Below are 25,638 nucleotides of genomic sequence, written 5' to 3' on the forward strand. Positions count from 1 at the left end.
CACAATGGCCCCTTTGGGTTTTGGGTGCCAGTGCAGCTCCTAAAGATGAAGTAAAGGATGATCAGTGGGTGTCCAACTCTATAGGTAACCTCCCTATTCCACCTTGCACTCCATTTTCACCTACAGTATGTTTGAGGTAGGTTTTGGCTGCCACCAACACAAAAAAAGCTCAAGCCTTATTTTGTCACTATACTATGGCTTCTTTCTCAAACATGGGATGACTCCATCAGAGCAAAATCCTCCCTGGGTGTTGTAAGGATAGGAAAGATTTTGGTGTAAGTGTAATTTTGAAAATCATTGAAATCCATGCAGGAGAAAAGTTTGACATCAGCAAGGAATGCAGGAGAAGGTTTAGGATCTGCTCAGCCCATCTCCACCATCAGAAAATCCATCAGGGTGAGAGACCCCAGAGATGTCCTGACTGCAGGAGACGGTTTAGTGACAGCTCGGATCTGGTCCAACGGTGACACCATCACACAGGCACCATGTCCTACACCTGCCCTGACTGCGGGAAAGGTTTTAGCAGTAGATCAGCTTTTATCCAGCATCAACGGATCCATACGGGCGAGAAACCCTTTAAATGTTCTGAGTGTGGGAAGGGGTTTCTCCAGAGTTCTGATTTATCACGGCATCACCACATCCACACGGGAGAGAAACCCTATAAGTGTCTGGAGTGTGGGAAGGAGTTTTCCCAGATTTCCAGTTTATCAAGGCATCACCGCATCCACACAGGAGAGAAACCCTATAAGTGTCTGGAGTGTGGGAAGGGGTTTCTCCAGAGTTCTGATTTATCACGGCATCACCGCATCCACACGGGAGAGAAGCCCTATAAGTGTTCCGAGTGTGGGAAGGAATTTTCCCAGAGTTCCAGTTTAGCAAAACATCACCGCATCCACACGGGAGACAAACCCTATAAGTGTCTGGAGTGTGGGAAGGAGTTTTCCCAGAGTTCTGATTTATCACGGCATCACTGCATCCACACGGGAGAGAGACCCTATAAGTGTCTGGAGTGTGGGAAGGGATTTATCCAGAGTTTCAATTTATCACAGCATCGCCGCATCCACATGGGAGGGAGTCGCTATAAGTGTCTGGAGTGTGGGAAGGAGTTTACCCGGAGTTCCTCTTTATCACGTCATCACCGCATCCATACAGGAGAGAAGTTGTATCCCTGCACTCACTGCGGGAAAGCCTTCAGCAATAGCACCTCTTGGATTAATCACCAACATGTCCACACTGAGGAAAAACCCTACACGTGTCCCCAGTGTGGGAAGGGCTTCAGAGCCAGCTCCGGTCTCTCCTATCACCTACGGATCCATAGGGGTGAACGTCCCAACAAGTGTCCTGACTGTGGGAAGAGCTTTGCCAGGAGCTCTGATCTCATCCGGCATCGTCTCATCCACACAGGAGAGAAACCCTACTCGTGTCCCCACTGCTCCAAGAGCTTCAGGCAAAGCTCCCACTTGCTGAGACATCAGCGACTCCATAGGGGTGAACAACCCTAAAGCTGCTCCCAGTGTGAGAAGAGTTTTTACTAGAGCTATGATCTCATCTCTCATCACCAGACCCACCTCAGCCATCACCAGAAATGAAGGGGCGTGGTCAAGATCACCTGTGACCTTGAGGTGTCTGAATAGGACCAGGTCTATTTCTTTCTTTTTTAATTCAGGAACACTCATATGGAGCATTTTAGTGTGACTTTGAAGTAGGGCTTGGAGAGAAAACAGGACCAAAAATTTGGGATTGGGTCATTTTGAAGTGAAAAGAAACCTTTTCCTCTAAGATGCCCTTTTAAGGAGATTTAGATGCAGAAATTAGACTTTACACTTCAGTGTCCAGATGATTGTGGCTGCAAACAAGGTGGAGGTACAGTAGCCTGAAGTTTGATACCATTTGGGTTTTTTTTTTTTTATTAATAGGATACTCAATAAAGTTTTATAAATGTGCAGTGGAGCAATCCCTCATGGCTGGTGGGCTACAAAGATTGGAGAATGCTTTGGGTGCTTTGTGGTTGGGACCCCTTCCCCAAAACCCCCTCTCTTTTTCCCACCCTGAGGTGGGCATAAAACAGTTTCCAGCACAGTGACTGGAGAGGAAGGAAAAAGAGCTGATGGAGAAGTTTCAGTTTTCAGCTGAGACCCTTGGCTCTGCAGAGCATTCTCTATCAGTAACTATAAACATTGAGTGTTATCAGTCCTAGAAGCAGACACTGTCTGAGAAACTTGCTCTTCATTCCAACAAGTGCAGATACCTGCAAGAGACTGAACTGAAAGCAAAATTACAAGACAGAACATTAGCTTTATCTTGGCCCAAACCAAGGACATTCAACCCCTTACTCCATACCATTTTTGTCATGCTCGTCATTACCATCACTTATCCCTAAATACACCTCTACACAAATTATTTCTCTCTGTATATACTAAAGCCCACTAAGGTAATTTAGTTAATGATTGCAGATATTCATCTATTGTAGCAGAATCTTAAAGCAAGAAATGATTGCAGCAGTTCATGTCCATGGTCCACAAGTTACAGGTTGCAGACGTTAACTTTGAGGAAGTTACTGGATGCCAGTGAATGAACCCAGTTCTGGTTTCATCACCACAACATTAGCCTAAAAAGCACTCACAGAACACTGTTAGTTTATGCAACAATTCACATAACAGCAATTAATGTGGGGCATGAATTCATGACTCCCAAAATTCCCTGCTCTACTGATTGAGCTAGCCAATAAAAATTTTATATTCTCACCCACTGTTAGATTCCCTTCTGGTACACATTGTGCTTCTCCATCTTCCATCATCACCCACCAAGTGTGTCCAGACCCTTGAGCAAAAGCAACCCCACGAATGGGTTTGCCTTTGCCCGAGGCTGGAAAAATCCAGTTTTCCCCAGCAGATTCTTTTCATGAACCACAGGCACTTTGTCCCAGTCTGCTGTGTGTGGAAGATCTGGCTGAGCAGGACCAGCTGGATTGATGATGGAACCCCGGGTGTTAACTAACCAGGAGGCTTGTGCCAAGTGCTTGTCCCAGTTTTTTAAGGTTCCACCACCAATTGTCTTTAAGTTATTATTTAGCAGTCTGTTTTACCTTTCTATTTTCCCTGAGGCTGGTGCATGATAGGGGATATGGTATCCCTACTCAATATCATGTTCTTTGGCCCAGTTGCTTATAAGACTGTTTTGAAATGAGTTCCTTTATCTGACTCAGTTCTTTCTGGTGTACCATGTCTCCACAAGACTTGTTTCTCTAGGCCCAGGATGGTGTTCTGGGCTGTGCCATGAGGCACAGGATATGTTTCCAGCCATCCTGTACTTGCTTCCACCATTGTCAGCACACAGGTCTTATCCTGGCAGGTCTGAGGCAGTGTGACACAGTTGATGTGCCAGGCCTCCCCATACCTATATAAGTTCAATCCCCCCCTCGCTCACGAGCCCATCAGTATGTTCCATCCCTGCCTTGATGACCTGAAATGTCATGGGCCCATCTGGCTAAAACCAGTTCACCTTTATGGTCCCAGTTCAGATCTCTTTGGAACACTTGAGCAGCCTCATCTGCTCGTTGGTTGTTTCCATGTCCTCAGTAGCTTGATCTGAAGGTACGTGGTAATCTCCATGATGCCTCCATTCTTCCATAGGCTTTGGCAATGGCCATAGAGGATGAGTGAAGGGTGAGTGAGTCCTGCTGATCACTCCTTGCCTCTCTAGCTGCCAGATCAGGTTGTGAATGGGGATCACAGCATCCCTGTTGGTGTGATATTGTTGTTGATACACTACTGAAGTAGCAATTGGCACCTGCTGGATTTTAGTTTTCATCAACCCCGCTACAAAGGATTTATCTGAAAGGCCAAGGAAAGTGTGCAGCCATTCTGTATTCTCAGTCTTCAGAGCTGTGAGAGCAAAGGACCAGTGGGGACCCTTTAGGCCCTGGAAGTAGTAAAGGATTTCTCATAAGATTATCCCTTGTAGAAAGGTGACCTCATTAGGGGCAGCTCATACTTAGCATATGGTTGAAGAGTGTGTTTGATTGGCCATGAAACTTTATCATGCTTTGCTTTGTTTTGTTTTGTTTGCAAAGAGGAAAACTCCTGCTGTGCCTGTGTGCAGCAGTTCTCTAAGGAAAAGAGGGGGGAGCTGGTGAAAAGGAGCTGAACCATCCAGCTGCAGAGACCAGGGGAGAAGTCTGATGGGAGGAGAAGTGATGCAAGTCCCAGGGGCCAAGGAGAGCAGTGGTGGGGTTGGGGAGGTGAGGAGCAAGGGTGTCCATCCAGGGTCAGACCTCAAGGAACTGCTTCTCCTTCTGGTGCAGACCTCCTGAGGAGACCCTCTGAGTCATTATCACTTGGAGAATGCTGCTGGAACCTCTCCTCTGAAGTACAAAGTAATGAAATATTTCCTTTCAAATAAGAGTGTAAAAGTGCACTTTGAAATCTTCCTCCTAAAATCCACTGTTGAAAAATTAAAAACTCCAAGGAACTCTACAGGTCTTGAAGACTTGAAGGAAAAAACAAAAGATAAAGAGCTCCTTTGGGCTTTTGAGGCTCATTAAATGAACTTCAGATATTGAGAGAAGAATGAAAAACATCTCTGATAAAGTCAAAGCCAGAAGCAAAACCCAAAATACCTTCACACACTGATGGGCCCCCCTGAGCCTGCCAGAGCCTCCCCATGGCCTCATTAGAGCAGGTCCCTGGAGGCCATGATTGCAGGAGGCAAAGGCCCTGTGCTGGTGGCTGTAATGCTGAGAAAACCCTTTGCTTTGTTGGATGCAGCAGAAAGGCCAAGCCTTGACCCCAGGCCCTGGGAAGGCAGATCCTGAGAGCCTCAAGAGAAAGTTTCCTCTCCCCAGCCTTGGTGGCCCAGGACACTGCTATGGCCAAGGGGACAATGACCTCACTCCTTGACAGAGCCCTTGGCCACCTCTCCTGCAGGCTGTCCTACACTGTCCATGCCTGCAGCTCCTTCCCTTCAGGCTGTTGTCACCCTTCCTGCTTTCCCACCTAACTCTCACCCCAGCATTTCCATTCCTTCTCTGGTGTCTCTCTGCCCTCACTGGCTTTGCCTTGAAAACAAAATCCTGGACTGATCCAGAACCCTTCTAGGTAAACCTCCAACATAAGGATACCCATGGGGTGAGACTTCTTGTTCTTTCCCTACAGTTTGAACCTTCCAAGGTGACCTTTGTGATGGTTTTGGACTACCAAGAGAAGTTCCATCATAAAGTCATAGAACTGTCTGGGTGTGAAGGGATGTGACAGACCAGACTTGTATTTCTCATGATCACTCCAAAAGGACTGCCCAGACCACCTTTGTGGAAACTTCCCCATGGTACAGTCTGAAGGGATGGGTAAAACTCATGGACAGACATAAAATGATGCGGTCTGAGAAGAGTGTGTGCCTCAGAGTCTGGGATGGATACTTCTGATCCCATCCCTCTACTCAGTCTTGCTCTGGGCTGGGATATTTCTCTTATCCCTGTTTGTTTGTCTGAATTTGTTAGGCCTCTTTTGTTTCTTTCCTAGAGAAAGAATTGCTCCTCTAAGTGATAATGTGACCCTCAGTCCTTTCACTCTGTACCAGTCAGTGGTGTCAGAGGATCTGTCAAGCATTTTCTGGGACAGTATGGCCATGCAGGGCCAGTTACACACACATGGCTTTCTCTGCCAGGGTTTCACTTGCCAGCCCTCCAGGCTCTCCCACCTCCCCTCCCCTCTCTCCCAGCACAGCCCAGTTGCTGCTGGCCCCACACCAGTGCCCAGCCCAGGCTGCTCTGGGCAGTCCCACCACAGCCCCAGCCCCTCTGAAGGACACAGCAGCTCCTGGGGGGCAGAGAGAGCTCAGAGCCCCAGATGGGTGACCATGCATGGCAAAAGGAGCAGGAGGCACCCTGTGTCCCCTGCTCTCCTCTCCAGGAGATCCGCAGAGCTCTGCAGCCCCTCAGGACCATCCCCTCTGCCCAGCCCAGCACAACAGCCCTGGCCCTTGTGCTCCTCAAGAGCTCTGACTGCTCCAGGCACAGAGCAGCCTTCCCAGGGCTGTGGCAGCCAGGGAGGGGGTTTCACTTCCCATTCATTCCTGAAAAACTAACCAGAGAAATCAGAGAAAAAAAATGGGGAAGGTTCATTTCTTTCGCTTACATTTAGTGGAGTCCCTCCATTTACACAAAGTTTCTTGATCACAAAAGGCGGGTGCATAGTAAAGTAGGAGGGATGAATAATGATATCACTTTTCCTTCCCATACATTCCTGCTGCACTTAGGATGAGCATCTGAGAAAAATAAACTGTTGAAGATTCATTTGTTTTACTTAATACAAGCCATGCCCCACAAACATTAAGTATCCGTATCACACAATATGGGTGAAAAATGGGGAGGGATTGAATGCTGACATTTCTTTAAAGTGAGAGCATACAATAGTGAAAAAAGAAAAAAAAAAAAAAAGGAAAGGAAAGACTTGACAGTTCATGGCACACACCTACATCCAATTGCAGATGAAGGCAGGCACTCTATGGCTGCTGAAAAATATCAGTCATCAGCTTCCTCAGAGAACCCTTGAGCTCCTGGTTCCTCATGCTGTAGATGAGGGGGTTCACTGCTGGAGGAACCACTGAGTACAGAAATGACACCACCAGGTCCCGGGATGGAGAAGAAATGGAGGGGGGCTTGGCTTCAGGTAGGCAAAAGCTGCTGTGCTGATGAACAGGGAGACCACAGCCAGGTGAGGGAGGCACATGGAAAAGGCTTTGTGCCTTCCCTGCTCAGAGGGGATCCTCAGCACAGCCCTGAAGATCTCCACATAGGACACCACGATGAAAACAAAACACACAAATGATAAACATGCACTGACAACAATAAGACCAAGTTCCCTGAGGTAGGAGTGTGAGCAGGAGAGCTTGAGGATCTGGGGGACTTCACAGAAGAACTGGTCCAGGGCATTGCCCTGGCAGAGGGGCAGGGAAAATGTATTGGCTGTGTGCAGCAGAGCATTGAGAAACCCAGTGCCCCAGGCAGCTGCTGCCATGTGGACACAAGCTCTGCTGCCCAGGAGGGTCCTGTAGTGCAGGGGTTTGCAGATGGCCACGTAGCGGTCGTAGGACATGATGGTCAGGAGATAAAACTCAGCTGAGATGAAGAAGAGAAAGAAGAAGAGCTGTGCAGCACATTTGTTGTAGGAGATGCCCGTGTTGTCCCAGAGGGAATTGGCCATGGCTTTGGGCAGAGTGGTGGAGATGGATCCCAGGTCGAGGAGGGAGAGGTTGAGGAGGAAGAAGTACATGGGGGTGTGGAGGTGGTGGTCACAGGCGATGGTGGTGATGATGAGGCCGTTGCCCAGGAGGGCAGCCAGGTAGATGCCCAGGAAGAGCCAGAAGTGCAAGAGCTGCAGCTCCCACCTGTCTGCAAATGCCAGGAGGAGGAACTGCCTGATGGAGCTGCTGTTGGACATCTGCTGCCTCTAGGTATATAGATCTATCAGTGGAAGAAAAAAAAGGAAGATGTTAGAGCAGTATTCCTTAAGAACACATTACTAAATTTGTCCTAGACACAACCAAATAGCTTTTCCCTTTTCAGGAATATTTTTGGCATGTCCTTTTAAAAGACCCTGGCTTATCTTGGTTCATGGTCCATAAAGGACCATGAGGGGTTTCTGCTGCCCTACAGAAACTGGTAAAAAGGAACAGGGATTATCTCAGATTAAATTCACTCCTGAAAACCAAGAGCTTTTCAGCATTCTCAACCCTATGCACACCAAGCCTGCAGAGCAATGCTGAAAGGATTCGGGGTGGTTTGGTTTTACACACTTTCCAAAAAACCCAAAAGAAAATAATAATGCAGAAGCCCCTATCAATTCTGCTGCTCTGCAAGTGAAACCATGAGGGTGCTGAGAGGCAAAGGGACTGTCCCATAGTGCAGAGTAAGGACAGCAGCTCTGTCCATCAGTCCTCCTCTCAGATGCACAAAGAGGAAAAGACCATAAAGATGGGGTATCCTGATGGGAGGGTGGGCTGATCCGCAGCCCCACACCCTGCAATCCCCACAGCCCAAATTCTCAGGCAGTTTGGATAATTTTCCTCCATGGACATAGCATCAGGAAACGACATGCAACATCGGTGTCTGAGCTGCACCCAAATCCCCACTCCCCCAGCAAAACAGACACTCTGGAGCAGCTCATGACACCCACAAACTAGTTCTTCCCTTCATTCCAGACCTGCAGCATCAGTGCCTCAAATGCACCTTAACCTGAAACCTGAAATGCCCAGCAAAAAAAGAAAAGAACAAGGGCAGCCGCAACAGGGGCAAGAGAGGAACCTGCCAAGGTTCTGCTCCCAAGAGAATGGGGACAGGGAGAAACAGGCAGAAACTGCAGCATTTCTCCTCTCTGCTGGGAGGGGGAGGGGGACGGACTGCTGAAATTATCCTCAGAATTCAGTGCCCATGATCTGAAGGGCTGGGGAACTGTGCTGTGTGACAGATAGCAGGGTTTAGCTCTAGAGAGGGCAGCAGCTCTGAAGGGAATGGCTGGGAGGTGCAGGAATCCCCCCTGCCATCCTCTTCCAGGCAGCAGGTCCCTCTCCATCCCTGTCCATCTCTGCTGCCTGCAGCTCTTTCTCTGTCCCCAGCTCTCCTTCCTGTCAGTGCTCACAGCCCCCATCCCACCCCCTGAGTGCTCAGCTCTGCCCTGCAGACCCCTCCTGGCAGCAGCAGGACCTGTCCAGGGGCATCTCTGGGTCTGCAGGGGCTCAGGAGCAGCTCAGAAAAGGGCTGAGGAGAACTGGGGTCTCTGTGCCTTGTTCTGAAAGAGCTTTCCATGTCCTGGAGAGACAAGTGGAAGCAGAACCTGAGGAGAGCCCAGCCAGGAGCAGGAAAGCCCTGCCCTGAAGGGACTCCTGAAAAGGCCCCTCAGAAATATTCTGGGCGTCAGCTGGAGCTGTGAGCAGCCCTGAGCAATTCATCCCTCTCTCAGCAGCACCAGGAGCCTGCCCTGTGCTCCCTGTCTCCTGCCAGCCACAGCTTCTGCCAGCACCAGGGAGCTCCCCGGGCAGGCTGAGAGCTGCCCCTGGCAGGCAGGCAGGCAGCAGAGTCCCTGCCCCAGCACACAGCCCCTGGGCTGCAGGACCCTGCTCTGAAGGACAGCCCTGGGCACCCCTGCCTGCACACACCCCCTCAGCCCCTGCAGCCATCCCCAGCAGAAGGCAGCCCCATGGCCTCTCCCTCTGACGCTGCTCCAGGACAGCCCTGCTCTGCCAAACCTTTGCCTCCTGCCCACCAAAATCCTCCGCAAGGATCCCAGCAGCTGTGGCACAGGCTGCCAGCTGGAGAAGGAAGACCCCCTCCAGGAAGCCCAGCTTCCCTGCCCTGCAGCCAGAGACTCACCATGGCAGAGGCTGGGAAGATTTCTCTCTCGCCCAGCCCAGGCAGCTCTCAGCTCTCCTCCCAGCCCAGGCTGCCTTTCTCCTCTCTCTCCCTCCTCTCTCTGCCCTGCCCTGCTGCCTGCAGGCAGTGCCCTCAGCCCTGCTGCGCTCTGCAGAGGAGCTGCTCCTGCCCAGAGCTCTCTCTCTGCAGCACTCTCTGCTTGCCAGCAGCTCTCTCAGGCTCAGGAGCCCGGCCCAGCAGCACAGGACCAGCGCCAGACTTTGCCACTTGCTCAACTCTCTCGGGGCTCCCTCGAGCTCTCCCTGGGGCTCCCCAGGAACCCAATGGGACACACACCGAAGTCATTGCTCCCTCCCTCCTTTCCAGCACAGCCAGTTCCCCTCTAGAGACACAACCTCTGCTTCTCCCACTCTCCCACTGGACACCCAGGCAGTGCCAGGGGGAATCTCCTTTCCCTCCTCTGCCCACAGAAGCCACAGCTGAGGGAAAAGTTACCCTTGGAGGGTAAACAAAGAGTGACAACCTCCTGAGACCATCCAAATATCCCTTCATCAAATTAAGATGAAATGACACTCAAGGTCTTTTTCTCTACAGTCAAAACATCAATTCTGTTGCTCAAACAATTAAAGTTTATTTTCAAGCAAGTTTAAGGGAACAGAAATCACTGAAAAGTATGTATGAATATATATATTATAAAAGCACAAAAGTAGATGCTTTATTGTTCAGGCTGTGCAATCACAAAGGCTGATTGCTTGGATCACAAAACCACCCACTCAAATGACATCTCAGCAATGCTATCCCCTCACCCCATGAGTCCAAACATCACAAGGCATGATCATATCATAAGGCAATATCATCAGGCAATGGTATCATGGTGGCTACAAGCTTAGCATCTTCACTCCAGCTTCTTCAGTTCAGGCAGTGGTGATATGTATGATGTGCAGAGTCCTTGTTCTTCAGCAGTGTCACCTCCAAAGCTAAGGGTTCTGTAGCAACACCCTTGGGACTTGATGTACCTGTCAATTTAGTTCTCTAAAAGCATTTCTAATTCCATTGTTCAAGAGGTGCACCTTACAAATTGATGTGTTTTAGGACACTAAAAGGGCACTCCAAATCTGAGTCTTCTTGGTGGCATTACATGCAGTAACATTATTCACTATGTAGAGTGATCACAAATTTCACAACAGTAGAGCATAACAAAACCAAATAAAAATGGAAAATCTACACAAATGCAGCATAATTATAAATACAAAAAGAACTCGTAACTAATTTTGTCTCAATTTTGGTCCTTCTGTAGACTTTGGAAACCTTCATATATCCCATAATCTGCTCTCATGGATGAGTTTTCCATAGTATCTACATTCTATTATCACATGTACCCTTGCCATACACACACACCTACCTATATCAGTCAGCTATTAAAATTCCATGAGACTCCCTTCAACTATTGCTCATATATTTCTACTACTTCTGTACTTCTACTTCTGTGAAACCATTGCATATAAGTTTCTTTAAACTACTACTTCTATTTCTATAAATCTACTGCTTCACAAGAAATGAATCATTCAAACAACAAAGATGTTCTTGGGCTTTTCATCCAAATTCTTGTCTACTGAGCTCTCACCAGCTTGTTCCATCCTCATGAGAAACCATTCGAGATGTAATTCTCTTATTTCAGGAGAGAACTGACAGAAGCCTTACTGCAGGCTGCTCGAGGTGTCCCATCACATCACCCATGGTGTCACAGAGGTTTCAGGAGAGCTCATCAAGCATCTCTCCTGACAGGCAAGGAGCAGTAACGCTCCTCTGAAGAGCTGTGCCAGCTCCTGGAGTCTGCAGGCATCTACAAGGTGGTGAAGAGTCTGGAGAACAAGTGCTCTGAGGAGAGACTGAGGGAACTGGGAATGTGCAGTTTGGAGAAGATGAGGCTGAGAGGAGAGCTTCTTGCTCTCTACATCTCCCTGACAGGAGGTTGTGTTGAGGTGGGTGCTGGCCTCTTCTCTCAAGTGAACAATGAGAGGACAAGAGGACATGGCCTGAAGGTGCACGAAAGGAGTTTTAGATTAGATCTGAGGAAGAAGTTTTTACTGAGAGACTGGTTTGGTGTCAGAACAGTCTTCACAGGAAGGTGGTAGAATCACCAACCCTGGAAGTCTTTAAAAACCGTGTAGTAGAGATGATCCTGCTCTGTTGCTGTCAGCATTGTCCTGCAGTCTGCTGCCTCCCTCTTCTACTGCTCCCTCAGCTGCACTCCCAGCCTGCTGTGCAGGAAAAGTGTCCAGGATCCCATCCTGCCACATCCCTTTAGGAGGGTGTCATAATTGGAAATACTTTTCTATTTTTTCCTTAATTGGTAAAAAAACCCTTCATGATGCTGAAACAAATACTTAATCCCAAATTTTTGGATGGGACACAAAGTGGTTCCTGAGCTGACTCCATTTTGTTTTCCCAAAGAAGCTGAAGAAAGCATCATTGTTTTGATGGAGTATGTAAAATGAGGTCAACTTGACCCCTTATGCTTGGTGATGGCTGTGATGGGTCAGGTAATGACAGATGAAATCTGATTTCCAGTAAAATCTCATCTTTCACTTAGAGTAGCTTTAATGTTTTTCATTGGTATGGAGGCGTTGATGCTTCTTCAAATGGGAGCGTTGACGGAAGCTCTTCCCACAGTCAGGACAGTTGTAGGGACGTTCACCCCTATGGATCCGTAGGTGTTGGGTGAGACCCGAGCGGGCTCTGAAGCCCTTCCCACACTGGGGACACGTGTAGGGTTTTTCTTCAGTGTGGACATGTTGGTGATTAATCCAAGAGGTGCTGTTGTTGAAGGCTTTCCCACAGTGAGTGCAGGGATACAACTTCTCTCCTGTATGGATGAGGTGATGACGTGATAATGCAGAACTCTGGTTAAACTCCTTCCCACACTCCAGACACTTATAGGGTTTCTCTCCTGTATGGATGCGGTGATGCTGTGATAAATGGGAACTCTGGGAAAACTCCTTCCCACACTCCAGACACTTATAGGGTCTCTCTCCTGTGTGGATACGGCGATGTTCTGATAAATAGGAACTCCGGGTAAACTCCTTCCCACACTCCAGACACTTATAGGGTTTCTCTCCCCTATGGATGCGGCGATGCTGTGATAAATGGGAACTCCAGGTAAACTCCTTCCCACACTCCAGACACTTACAGGGTCTCTCTCCTGTATGGATGCGGTGATGCTGTGATAAGTGGGAACTCTGCGTAAACTCCTTCCCACACTCCAGACACTTATAGGGTTTCTCTCCCCTGTGGATGCGGTGATGCCGTGATAAATGGGAACTCTGGGCAAACCCCTCCCCACACTCGGAACATTTAAAGGGTTTCTCACCCGTATGGATCCGTTGATGCCTGATGAAATCTGATCTCCATCGAAAACCTTTCCCGCAGTCAGGGCAGGTGTAGGACATGGTGCCTGTGTGATGGTGTCACTGTTGGACCAGATCCGAGCTGTCGCTAAACCGTCTCCTGCAGTCAGGATATCTCTGGGGTCTCTCAACCTGATGGATTTTCTGATGGTGGAGATGGGCTGAGCAGATCCTAAACCTTCTCCTGCGTTCCTCACTGGTGTCAAACTTTTCTCCTGCATGGATTTCAATGATTTTCAAAATTATACTTAGACCAAAATCTTTCCTATCCTTACGACACCCACGGAGGATTTTGCTCTGATGGAGTCATCTGGTGTTTAAGAAGCCATAGTGACAAAATAGGGGTTGGGATTTTTTTCTTTTGGTGGCAGCCAAAACCTACATCAAACATACTGTAGGTGAAAATGGAGTGCAAGGTGGAATAGGGAGGTTACCCATAGAGTTGGACACTCACTGATCATCCTTTATCTTTAGGAGCTACACTGGCACCCAAAACCCAAAGGGGCCACTGTGTGGGGCAGAGGGTGCTGGGGTTTTGAGCCACTCCTGGCTTGAGCTGTGATGACCCAATTGTGCTGACACTGTAATTTAGGACTCCTCCATTGCTGTCTTAACAACCTGGGACGAGTCAGGGGTCTTATATCTCACCCATTCACTTCGATATGAGTTTGGGTCCCCTGTCATGGTAACAAATACCACCATGGCTTACAGGATTCCTCTATTGCACCCACATGGAGGATGAGCTGCCATCCAGTGGGATGAGTTGGGGTCTCCTAAGGGAGTCCACGATTGTGGCTTCTGACCCTGGGCTTATCAAGTCCCCTGGAAGGATTCCGGACTTGCCATCCTTGTCTCTGGCTCGAGGGTGATTTCAGGGTCCCCAGGTCCAGACCCCAAACCCTTGGGATGACTTTGGGGTTCCCCTATCACACCCCTGCCCACCAGTGTTTATTGGGCTCCCCCCATATTATTTTGAGGGAGCTAAAATCACAGCTCTTCCACCCTCTAGATGAGTTGGAGGGTTCCCAGTCCCATCACCCTCATCCCAAGGATAAGTTTAGTTCCTCCCTTATACCCATCCTTCGCCCCCTCCCCATCTTGTGCTGCTCACCCCCAGTTCAGGCAGTACTGGGATAACCATCCCCCTCCCATCACTTCCCATCACCTCTCGCTACCCGCAAAGGGGGCAAAGCCCAGGCTGGTGGGGGGAGGGGCGATGCTCTGACGGTCACCAGTTGGGGGGTCTTGGCTGCGGGGCGGGAGGTGTGGGTGCAATCCCAGGGTGGAGGAGCGAAACCTCCCAGGAGCTGCAGTGCAAACCAGGGAAGCAGTGGGGCAAGGAAAAAAAGGTGGGGAGGGGCCTTGGGGGGGAGGGACCTGACCTGAGGGGTGAGGTTTGAAGTTGGCAGGGGGGGGACACAAGGGTTGTGTCCTGGGGGAGGTTGGGGACATCAGGCTTGTGGTATGGGCAGGTGGAGGGGACACATCACAGCTGGGTGGTGCTGACCCAACCTCAACACAAAGCCTGCAGGCCCTGGAGATAAGAGGCTGTTAATTCACTGCTTTCAGGTGTAAACTCAGGGGGACAATGACCAACCCAGTGGTTACTGCTCTGAGGATTTTTCTTGTCCTTCACTTGCACTTCAGGCTCATCTTGTTTCTAATCCTGGGCAGAATTCATTCTAAAATATATTTTTTCTTTTCAGAGCACCTCAAGTTTTTGGAGGCTTCAGGCTCCAACTAAACAAGAGGAAGGGAGACCAGAAGTGCTCTGTTGGGTTCTCTCCTGTTCCAGAATGAGAGATACATGTGACCATGGGCTAAAAGCCGGGGCAGATGGTCTGACCTGGCCAACCACAGTGTTCCACAGTATGATCACAAACTGTCTCTTTTCTTGCAACCCTTGGGGCTCCATTCCTTCTCCCCTTTTCCCTCCAAGGGGTTTTCCAGTAATTAAAAACTTTCTAAACTGCAAGGCTTGTTCAGAGTGCTGTGAGCTTTGGGGATGATCGCCTGGACCCCCGTCATCACTTCCAAAGGTTACACATTTTATCACAAAATAATCAAATGAGGAGGGATGAGGAAGGACTTTTGGCAAGGGCATGGAGTGACCAGACAATGGGAAAATGGTTTCAGATTTGAAGAGGGGAGATTGACTTGATATCTGAGGAAGAAATTCTTTTCTGTGAGGGAGATGAGAAACTGGATGAGGTTGCCCAGAGAATCTCTGGCTGTCCCATCCCTGGAAGTGTTCAAGGCAAGGTTGGAATGGGCTTAAAGCATCCTGCTAATTCGTGGTTCTACATGGACACAACAAGTGAAGGTTATGGGCTGTGTAAAATACCCCCATGAGTCTCTAGGTTCCAACCCAACCCACTCCATGATTCCACTCAACTGAAGCCAACCCTGACCCTGTCCCCATGGAACTCCCGTCTTAAACCCATTCACAGCATCAGCCTCAGTCAGAGCTGGTGGACAGACAGCTGAGTATCAGCCAGCTGTGTGCTCAGGTGGTCAAGAAGGCCATCAACATCCTGGCTTGTAGCAGGAATAGCATGGCCAGGAGTAGTAGGGAAGTGATCGTGCCCATGGATAAAGACAGGCAACAGTGTTTGCACAAGTGCTGGACACTGAGGCACCATCACATCCTTTCAGGAGGACTTTGGATCCCTGATGGCGCTGTGACCCTCATCATCTCATGAACTTCCCACCCACCACATCACCCACCTCTTCAATCCAGACATCCCCAGTCTGGCTACAACAGGACAATGGTAGAGCATGGCAAAGGGCTTGCTAAAGGCCAGGTGCACCCCAGGCCTTTCTGTCCCCTGCCCACTCTGCTTCAGTAATCCCCTCTTTGTCCTTCACCTGCCTGGAGCAGGATGGACCCCATCACTGTCCCAGGGACTGAGGTCATAGAATCACAGAATCCTAGAATGTTAGGGGTTGGAAGGGACCTCTAGAGATCATCCAGTCCAACCCCTCTGCCAAAGCAGGATCCCCCAGGGCAGGCCACAAAGGAACACACCAGGGATGTGTTGAAAGTCTCCAGAAAAGGAGACTCCACAGCCTCTCTGGGCAGCCTGTTCCAGTGCTCCCACAACCTCACAGACAAGAAGTTTTTGGTCACGTGTAGGTAGAACTTCCTATGTTGTAGCTTAAACCCATTTTTCCACTGAAAAGAGACTGGCCTGTTCCTTTTGACACCCACCCCTCAGATGGCTGGGCAGAGTGTTTGAGCCCAGTGCTAGCATCTGAGGACAGTGTCTGCATGAGATGCAAGCAGGTGAATGACTTGCTGTGCATGTTGGCAGAGCTTAAGGAGGAAGTAGAGAGACTAAGAAGTATTAGAGACAGTGAAAGGGAAATTGATTGGTGGAGTCACACCCTTTCAACCCCAAAAGAAATCCAAAAGGAGTCGGTGAAGCCCTGCCCCTCCTCCCATCAGACAATTGTCGCAGACCAGGTGGATAGGGGGGAATGGAAACAGGTCCCCCATCGGAAAGGTAAAGGAATACCCTCCCAACCCCCACCACCCCCCCATGTGCCCTTAAAGAACACATATGGGGCCCTGGACTCAGAAAATGAGGCAGAGGCCAGACAAGAGGAAGATCTCTCGGAAAGGTCTCCTGCTCGCCCCCTCTCTACCAGAGGAATTACAACTACACCTACGAAGAAGAAAAGAAGGGGAGTTGGAGTTGGTGACTCCCTTCTGAGGGGAACTGAGGGCCCTAGATGTCGACCTGACCCATCCCACAGAGAGGTCTGCTGCCTCCCCGGTGCCCGGGTGAGGGATATTAGTAGGAGACTCCCTCAACTAATTCATCCCTCAGATTATTATCCGCTGTTGGTAGTCCAGGCTGGCAGTGATGACATTGCTGGACGAAGTACAAAGGTGATTAAGAAGGACTTCAAGGCACTGGGTCGTTTAGTTGACGGGTCAGGAGCACAGCTGGTGTTCGCCTCAGTTCCAGCAGTAGAAGACCTGAGTGAGGAGAGGACTAGGAAAACTCATCTGATCAATAGGTGGCTAAGGGATTGGTGCCACCGGCGGAACTTTGGGTTTTTCGACCATGGGACAACTTCCAGACTACCTAGTGTCCTCAAATCAGATGGGCTTCATCTAACTAACAAGGGGAAAAGGTCTCTAGCTTATAAGCTGGAAAGGCTGATAAGGAGGGCTTTAAACTAGGTTTGAAGGGGGAAGGGGTTGAAACTGGGCTCTCCAGAAAGGAGCCTAAGGGTGGTCTACCCAAGGTACGAGACAAACCAGCAGCCCACCTGAAGTGCATGTACACCAATGCACGCAGCATGGGCAACAAACAGGAGGAGCTGGAAGCCATCGTGCATCAGGAAAGCTGTGATGTAGTCGCTATCACAGAAACGTGGTGGGATGACTCCCATGACTGGAGTGCTGCCATGGGTGGCTACAGGCTCTTCAGAAGGGACAGGTAGGGTAGGAGAGGTGGAGGGGTAGCTCTGTATGTTAGAGAGTCTCTTGACACTGTAGAAGTTGAGGTCAGCAATAATAAGGTGGAGTGCCTGTGGATTAGAATCAGAGGGAAGGCCAACAAGGCTGATACCGTGATGGGAGTCTGTTACAGACCACCCAATCAGGATGATGAGGATGATGAATTATTCTACAGGCAGCTGGCAGATGTCTCAAAATCGTCATCCCTTGTTCTCGTGGGCGACTTTAACCTGCCAGACATCTGCTGGGAACTCCACACCACAGAGAGGAAGCAGTCTAGGAGATTCCTGGAGTGTATAGAGGATAATTTCCTGCTGCAGCTGGTAAATGAGCCCACCAGGGATGGAGCCTCGCTTGACCTTCTTTTCACAAACAGAGAGGAGCTGGTGGGAGATGTGGTGGTCGGTGGATGCCTGGGACTCAGCGATCATGAAATAATAATGTTTTCAATATTCAGGGATACAAGGAGGGTCGTCAATAAAACCTCTACGTTGGACTTCCAGAGGGCAGATTTTGGCCTATTCCGAAGACTTGTTCAGAGTATACCCTGGGAAACAGCCCTTGAAAACAGAGCAGTACAGGAGGGATGGTGATACTTCAAGGAGCAAGTTTTGAAAGCACAGGAGCAGCTGTCCCGGTGTGCCGAAAGGCGAGCCAGCGGGGAAGAGACCGGTCTGGCTGAATTGGGAGACTTTGAAAGAAATTAGGGTAAAAAAGAGAGCCTACCAATTATGGAAAAAAGGGCTAACTACTCAAGAGGAATTTAGGAATAGAGTTAAGTCATGTAGAAAGAAAATCAGAGAGACAAAGGCACAATGTGAACAGAATCTCACCACCTCTGTGAAGGAGAACAAAAAGTCCTCCTACAAATACATCAGCAGCAAAAGAAGAAGGGGCAGGGAAAACATCCATTCCTTACTGGACACGGGTGGGAATATAGTTGTCAAAGATGAAGAAAAGACTGAGGTATTTAACACCTTCTTTACCTCAGTTTTCAACAGAAAGACAGGTTACCCTGAAGACAGGTGGCTTCTGGAGCTTATAGAAGGTGACAAGAATCTGAACAGCCCCCCTGTAATCCTGAAGGACACAGTCAGTGACCAATTCAGATGCTTGGATCACCACAAGTCTATGGGACAGGATGGGATCCATCCAAGGGTGATGAGGGAGCTGGCAGAAGAGCTTGCCAAGCCTCTCTCTATCATCTACCAACAGTCCTGGCTCACTGGGGACATCCCAGATGACTGGAAGTTGGCCAATGTCACACCAATCCACAAAAAGGGCCGGAAAGAGGACCCAGGAAACTCCAGGCCTGTCAGCCTGACCTCAGTGCCTGGCAGGGTCATGGAACAGATCATCCTCAGTGCAATCACACAGCACCTGCAGGATGGGCAAGGGATCAGACCCAGCCAGCAGGGGTTTAGAAAGGGCAGGTCCTGTCTGACCAACCTGATCTCCTTTTATGGTCAGGTGACCCGACTGGTGGATGAGGGGAAGGCTGTGGATGTGGTCTACCTGGACTTCAGCAAAGCGTTTGGCACCGTCTCCCACAGCATCCTCCTGAAAAAGCTGTCAGCCCACAGCTTGGACAGGAGCACCCTGTGCTGGGTTAGGAACTGGCTGGAGGGCTGGACCCAGAGAGTGGTGCTGAACGGGGCTGATCCAGTTGGCAGCCGGTCACTAGTGGTGTCCCCCAGGGATCAGTGTTGGGCCCAGTTCTGTTCAATATCTTCACTGATGATTTAGATGAGGGGATTGAGTCCATCATCAGCAAATTCACAGATGACACTAAGCTGGGGGGGAGTGTGGATCAACTGGAAGGCAGGAGGGCTCTGCAGAGGGACCTGGACAGACTGGAGAGTTGGGCTGATTCTAACGGGATGAGTTTCAACAAGGCCAAGTGCCGGGTCCTGCACTTTGGCCACAACAACCCCATGGGGAGCTTCAGGCTGGGCACAGAGTGGTTGGAGAGCAGCCAGGCAGAAAGGGACCTGGGAGTCTGGATTGAAAGGAAGCTGAACATGAGCCAGCAGTGTGCCCAGGTAGCCAAGAAGGCCAATGGCATCCTGGCTTGTATCAGGAACTGAGTGGCCAGCAGATCCAAGGAAGTGATTCTGCCCCTGTACTCAGCGCTGGTGAGGCCACAGCTTGAGTCCTGTGTCCAGTTCTGGGCCCCTCAGTCCAGGAAGGAGATTGAGGTGCTGGAGCAGGTCCAAAGGAGGGCAACCAGGCTGGTGAAGGGACTCGAGCACAGACCCTATGAGGAGAGGCTGAGGGAGCTGGGGGTGTTGAGGCTGGAGAAGAGAAGGCTCAGGGGAGACCTCATTGCTGTCTACAACTCCCTGAAAGGAGGTTGGAGCCAGGGGGGGGTTGGGCTCTTTTGCCAGATGACTTTCAACAAGACAAGAGGGCAGGGTCTCAAGTTGTGCCAGGGGAGGTTTAGGTTGGAGATTCGAAAGAATTTCTTTACTGAGAGGGTGATCAGGCATTGGAATGGGCTGCCCAGGGCAGTAGTGGATTCTCCTTCCCTGGAGGTATTTAAAAAGAGCCTGGATGTGGCACTCAGTGCCATGGTCTCGCAACCGCAACGGTGGTTCAAGGGTTGGAATTGATGATCTCTGAGGTCCCTTCCAACCCAGCCCATTCTGTGATTCTATGATTCAAGAGCTATGCTGGCACCCAAAACCCAAGGAGGAACTGGGTGTGACCCAGGGTACTGGGGTTGTGAGCCCCTCCTGGCTTGAGCTGGGATCACTCCTTTGCACTTAGACTCCATGAGATATTTTACTTCTCCCCTATTCCTGCCAACAACCCTTGGGGTGATTTAGGGGTCCTTTCGTGCCACCAGACATCTCTGCTATGATTTTGTGTTCCCCATTGTGGCACCAAATCCCCACCATGACCTGGGGGTTCCCCCATCACACCCACATCCAGGATCAGCTGTCATCCACCAGGATGAGCTGGGGTCTCCTGGGATGTTTTTGGGTCCCTGATTGTGGCTCCTGAGCCCTGAGGTTATTAAGCCCCCTGGAAGGGTTCTGGGGTTGCCATGGTTATCCCAGGCTCCAGGGTGATTTGAGGGTCCCCACTTGCAGTCCCCACACCCTGGGGATGACCTGGGGATCCCTATCACAGCCCCCACCCCAGGATGAGTTGGGATTCCCCGGATGATGTGGGGGGGGACCCAACCACAGCTCCTCCACCCTCCCTATTGGGTGGTGGTCACCATTCCCCCGCCCTCACCCCGGGGAGAAGTTTCAGGCTCAGTTTGTTTCTGGTCCTGGGACAGAATTCACTCTCAAATCATTGTTTTCTGTTCAGAGCACCTGGAGTTTGGGGAGGCTGCAGACTCCAACTCTGTGGGTGCACGGGAGGTCAGCAGTGTTGTGTTGGGTTCTCCCCAGCTCTGGAATCCTCTGGGATCCACAGGGACCATGGGCTCCAGGCCAGGGCAGCTGCTCCGACCTGGCCAAGCCCAGAGTTCCACACCAGGAGCACCAACACCCTCCCTGCAGAGCAGGAAGGTGGAGGAGATGACCTTTGAAGGTCCCTTCCAGCCCAAAGCAGTAGGGATCAGAACTGGGATGTTACTGGTGTGTCACTGGTGGCCCCCCAAGGCCCAGTGCCCCAGGCTGGAGGCACGGAAGCGGTGTGACTGGAATGTTACTGGTCTGAACCTTCTTAATACCCTGGGAGGACATTGGGAGGGACTGGGAGGGAAATGGGGGAGACTGGGAGGCAGTGGGAGGGGATGAGAGGAGCTGGGAGGGGGTCGGGGGGCACTGGAAGGACTGGGAGGTTATATGGGGGGACTGGGAGAAGGTAGAGGGAACTGGGAGAGACTGAGGGGGTGCTGGGAGGGGACTGGGAGGAACTGGGATGAACTGGGAAGGGACTGGAAGGAACTGGGAGGGACTGGAAGGGTATTGAGAGAAGCTGAAAGGCAACGGGAGGGCACTGGGAGGGGATCGGGAGCACTGGGAGGGACCTGGGGGGGATCTGGGGTTCAGGGGGGTTCCGGGAGGTTTTAGCGGCCGCGCTTTTACCTCTGTCCTCCCACGCCGCTTCCGGCGCAGCCGCGGTGACGTCATAGAAAGCGCGGCGGAAGCGCAAAGGCTGATGGGAAATGTAGTCCGGAATCGCCAAGGACTGACCCGACCCGAAACGCCGCAGAAACGACCCAAAATCCCCCCAGATCGCCCTGAAATGCCCCAAACCGGAGCCCAGCCGGCACGGAACGGCCAGGAAGCACCAAATAGCCACTAAAATTAAATATTACAAAAATTAATAATCTACAGTAATAATATAATATAATATAATATAATATAATATATATAGTATTATATATAAATATATAAAAAAATAATTAACAATATATAATGATAAGTAATATTAAGATAATAAAATATATAATAAATAATAATATACAGTATATAATAAATAATGAATACATTAATATAATAATAAAAATATTACTATATAAGAAATACAATAAATTAAGTATCAATTAATAATAATACATAATAATGTATAATGGTAAAAAATACCATATAGTAATAAGCAATATTAAAATATGATAATAATTATTAATTTTTATTCATATTATTATTCATATTGTTGTTTATTATTATTATATAGAATGTATTATATATATTATAAATTTTTGTTATTATATATTATATCTTATGTATAACATAATATTATTAATATAACTAAAATAATAAGTAATAAAAATATATAATATTATAATATATGGTATATAATAATAAATATAACAAATACAGTATAGACCAGTGTGGAATAGTGTAGACCACTATAAACCAGTATAAACCTATACAAACCAGTATAGCCAAGTACAGACCTGTATAAACCAGTATAACACATTAAAAACCAGTATAACCAGTACAAACCAGTGTAAACCAGCATATACCAGTATAATCAGCATAAACCAGTAGAGATCAGTGGAGACCAGTATAGACCAGTATAACCAGTATATCCAGGTCTAAACCAGTATAGACCTGTATAGACCAGTACAGACCAGTATAGACCAGAATAACCACTATAAATTAATATAACCAGTATAGACCAGTATAGGCCAGTATAAACCAGCATAAAACAGTATAGACCTTTGTAGACCAGTATAACTAGCATAGACAGTATAGACCTGTATAACCAGTATAATCAGTATAACCAAGATAAACCTGTAGAGACCTGTATAGACCCAGTATAAACCAGTATAACCAATATAGACCAGTACAGACCCAGTATAAACCAGTTATAAGCAACATAAACCAGTACGACTCAGTATAACCCAGTACAGACCAGTATAGACCAGTATAAACTAGAATAACCAGTATAGACTTGTTCAGACCAGTATTAACCAATATAGACCAGTATAGACCAGTATAGACCAGTTTGACCAGTATTACCGGTATAGAGCAGTACAGACCAGTATTAACCAATATAGACCAGTATAGACCAGTATAGACCAGTTTGACCAGTATTACCGGTATAGAGCAGTACAGACCAGTATAGACCAGCATAAACCAGTATAGACCAGTAAAACCAGTATAGACAAGTTAGACATACAGACCATTACAGACCAGTATAGACCAGTATAAACCAGCATAAATGAATATAACCAGTATAAACCAGTATAGACCAGTATAGGCAGTATAAACCAATATAGACCTGTGTAGACCAGTATAACCCAGTTATAAAGCAGTATAGACCAGTACAAACCAGTATAGACACTATAAACCAGTACAGACAGTATAGACCTACTATAAACCAGTTATAGACCAAGTATAAACCAGTATAGAACAGTATAACCAGTATAAACCAGTATAGACCAGTACGGACCAGTATAAACCAGTACAGACCAGTATAAACCGCTAGAGACCATTACAGACAGTATAGACCATATAAACCAGTATAAGTACTGTACTACCACTATAGGCCAGGTTAAACCAGTACAGGTCAGTATACACCAGTAAAAACTAGTGCCTCCCAGTCTATCCCAGTCCCCCTCCCAGTTGACACCAATCCCCTTCCAGTCCCTCCCTGTCCCTCCCAATCCCCCTCCCAGTCTCTCCCAGTTGACTCCAAATCCCTCCCAGTTGCTCCCAGTTGGCTCCAAATCACTCCCACTTCCCTCCCCATCCCTCCCAATTGCCTCCCAGTTCCCTCCAAGTTCATCCCCCAGTCCCCTCCACATGCCCTCCAATTCCTCCCAGTTCCACCCAGTTTCCCCAATCCCCTCCCAGTTCCCCAATCCCGCCCAGTTCCCCCCAATCCCGCCCAATCCCTCCCAGTTTCTCTCCAGTCCCTCCATTTCCCCCCAATCCCCTCCCAATCCCTCCCAGTCCCTCCCAGTCCCTCCTAATCCCTCCCAGTCCCTCCCAGTTTCCTCCCAGTCCCTCCCAATCCCTCCAGTTCCCTCCCAGTTCCCTCCCAGTCTCTCCCAATCCCTCCCATTTCTACACAATCCCTCCCAATCCCCTCCCAGTTACCTCCAGTCCCTCCCAATCCCTCCCAATCCCTCCCAATCCCTCCCAATCCCTCCCAATCCCTCCCAACCCCTCCCAGTTCCCTCCCAGTGCCCTCCAGTTCCCCCAATCCCTCCCAATCCCCTCCCAGTTCCCTCCCAGTCCCTCCCAATCCCCTCCCAGTCCCTCCCAGTTCCCTCCCAGTCCCTCCCAATCCCTCCCAGTTCCTCCCCGTTCCCTCCCAGTCCCTCCCAATCCCTCCCAGTTCCTCCCAGTTCCCTCCCAGTTCCCTCCCAGTCCCTCCCAATCCCTCCCAGTCCCTTCCCAGTCCCTCCCAGTTCCCTCCCAGTCCCTCCCAGTCCCTGGGAGGTTCCAAGTTTCTGTATCTTTGTTGTTCCTTTTTCTTTCTACCTGAGGACATTCTGTCCGTTGCTGGTGATGCCAAGAACGACCATATCCCTTTCTTAGGGGGAAAATGCAAAGTGCAGCCTGCAGGGCGTTCTGATGGCAGTGCAGAAAGCAGCTGCCGTAGAAAGTAGAGGCTGCTGCGGCTTTTTGGAAAGGGACACTTGTCATGCCATTGCTTCCTCCTGCCCCTAAGGGAAGGTGTCCTGCAGGCAGGGCAGGGAACGGGCTCGCTGCCGCTGCCCCCATTCCCCTCAGTGTGGGACAGGACAATCGCTAGCCAGCGCTCGGGGCTCCCCGCAGAGACCCGATGATGCTGTGCCATGCGGGGTGGGTGGGGTGGGGATGATAGTGGCAGCGTGGGGACAGGAGGGAGCTGAACGAGGCAGGCAGCTGCTGGTGGAGGGTACAAGTGGGGGCAACCAACAAGGGGGTCGAGAAAAATTTATCCCAGACCCTTCCCAGGGAGCCAATGAGAGCAATGTTGTGTTTGGGATGAAAAGGAACAATGTTCTTAATGGAGTGAGGGATCTCAAAGGCTTTACCTCACTGTCCAGGTCTCTTGCAGACAAATTGAATATGCAATTGTAAACTGAATACCAGTCAAATAAACTTTTTCAGTATTATTTTTTTATGCTCTTGGTAATCTTCCCCAAACTGGAACCTCTGTAATTAGCTGTGCAAGTCTCAAACACTAAAACACCACAGGGTGACTCATGGCTGCTCAGTACTGTAATGGGCCCCCTGTTGGCAGTGGCACTGAGTCCATGATCCTCAGGTACTGAAAGGAGACTGAAAAAAAAAAGTCTTTAGAAGTTAAAGGCAAAACAAAAACAAAATCATTGTTGAAGTATTGATGGCTCCATTGGGTCCCATCACTGACAAAGCCTCCCGGAGACTTGTTAGAGAAGGTCACTGGAGGCCATGATTGCAGGGAGGAAAGGTTCTGTAAATGGTGGCTCTGAAGCCACCTGTATTTATTTATTTATTTCTTTTATGGATCAGTCTGGACAAACTCTGAACCCCAGGAACTGGGAAGGCAGAGCCCAGCCCTCACTTGTGGGTCAGGACTTTTCCTAGGGGCAGTCAGGTGTGAAGATGAGCAATAAACACTGCAGGAAAAGTGCACAACACCTCCCAACTACCCCAAGAAGGGGCAAGGAACATACCAAGTGCAGAGCCTCAACAGAAACTTCTGCCTGGTGGTGGTGATCCAGTGACCATTTCTAAAGTCACCTTTCCAGACACAGACTCTCCAGCAAAGGCCATTCCATTCCTCTCCAATTGTCCCCTTCTCCTACTCTTGGTTCATTCAGATGATGCCTCTCCCCTGGGTGCTGCTTTGAGCAGCAGGTTGTTCAAAGCTCTCCTGTCTTTCAGCAGCCTGATTGTCTCTTTAGCCACCTTGTCATGATGATCACAGCTCTCTTTTCCCATCTGTCTTCTAAACCCTTTCTCATCGATTTCTTCTTCATTTTTTCTGTTTGACTTTTCTTGGCTGGC

At 49.3% G+C, this 25,638-nt stretch overlaps 1 protein-coding gene and 1 long non-coding RNA gene across 2 annotated transcripts; both read right to left on the reverse strand.

Moving 5' to 3' along the window:
• Window positions 1–6,436: 6,436 nt before the first annotated feature.
• LOC103533764 (olfactory receptor 14J1) lies at window positions 6,437–12,804 on the reverse strand. Its single transcript, XM_030468782.1, is given in 3 exon segments — window positions 6,437–6,657; window positions 6,660–7,459; window positions 12,735–12,804. Coding segments are annotated over 2 exon segments (936 nt in total). The 5' UTR covers window positions 7,437–7,459; window positions 12,735–12,804; the 3' UTR covers window positions 6,437–6,498.
• A 7,763-nt stretch (window positions 12,805–20,567) lies between these two features.
• On the reverse strand, window positions 20,568–21,342 carry LOC115600361. The gene is made up of 2 exons (XR_003988915.1): window positions 21,289–21,342; window positions 20,568–20,751 (listed from the first exon to the last, which is right to left on the reverse strand). It is a non-coding gene; the product is annotated as an uncharacterized LOC115600361 (long non-coding RNA).
• Between the last annotated feature and the right edge of the window lie 4,296 nt (window positions 21,343–25,638).

This window comes from Calypte anna, unplaced genomic scaffold (genome assembly GCF_003957555.1).
Source record: "Calypte anna isolate BGI_N300 unplaced genomic scaffold, bCalAnn1_v1.p scaffold_76_arrow_ctg1, whole genome shotgun sequence".
Taxonomy (NCBI): domain Eukaryota; kingdom Metazoa; phylum Chordata; class Aves; order Apodiformes; family Trochilidae; genus Calypte; species Calypte anna.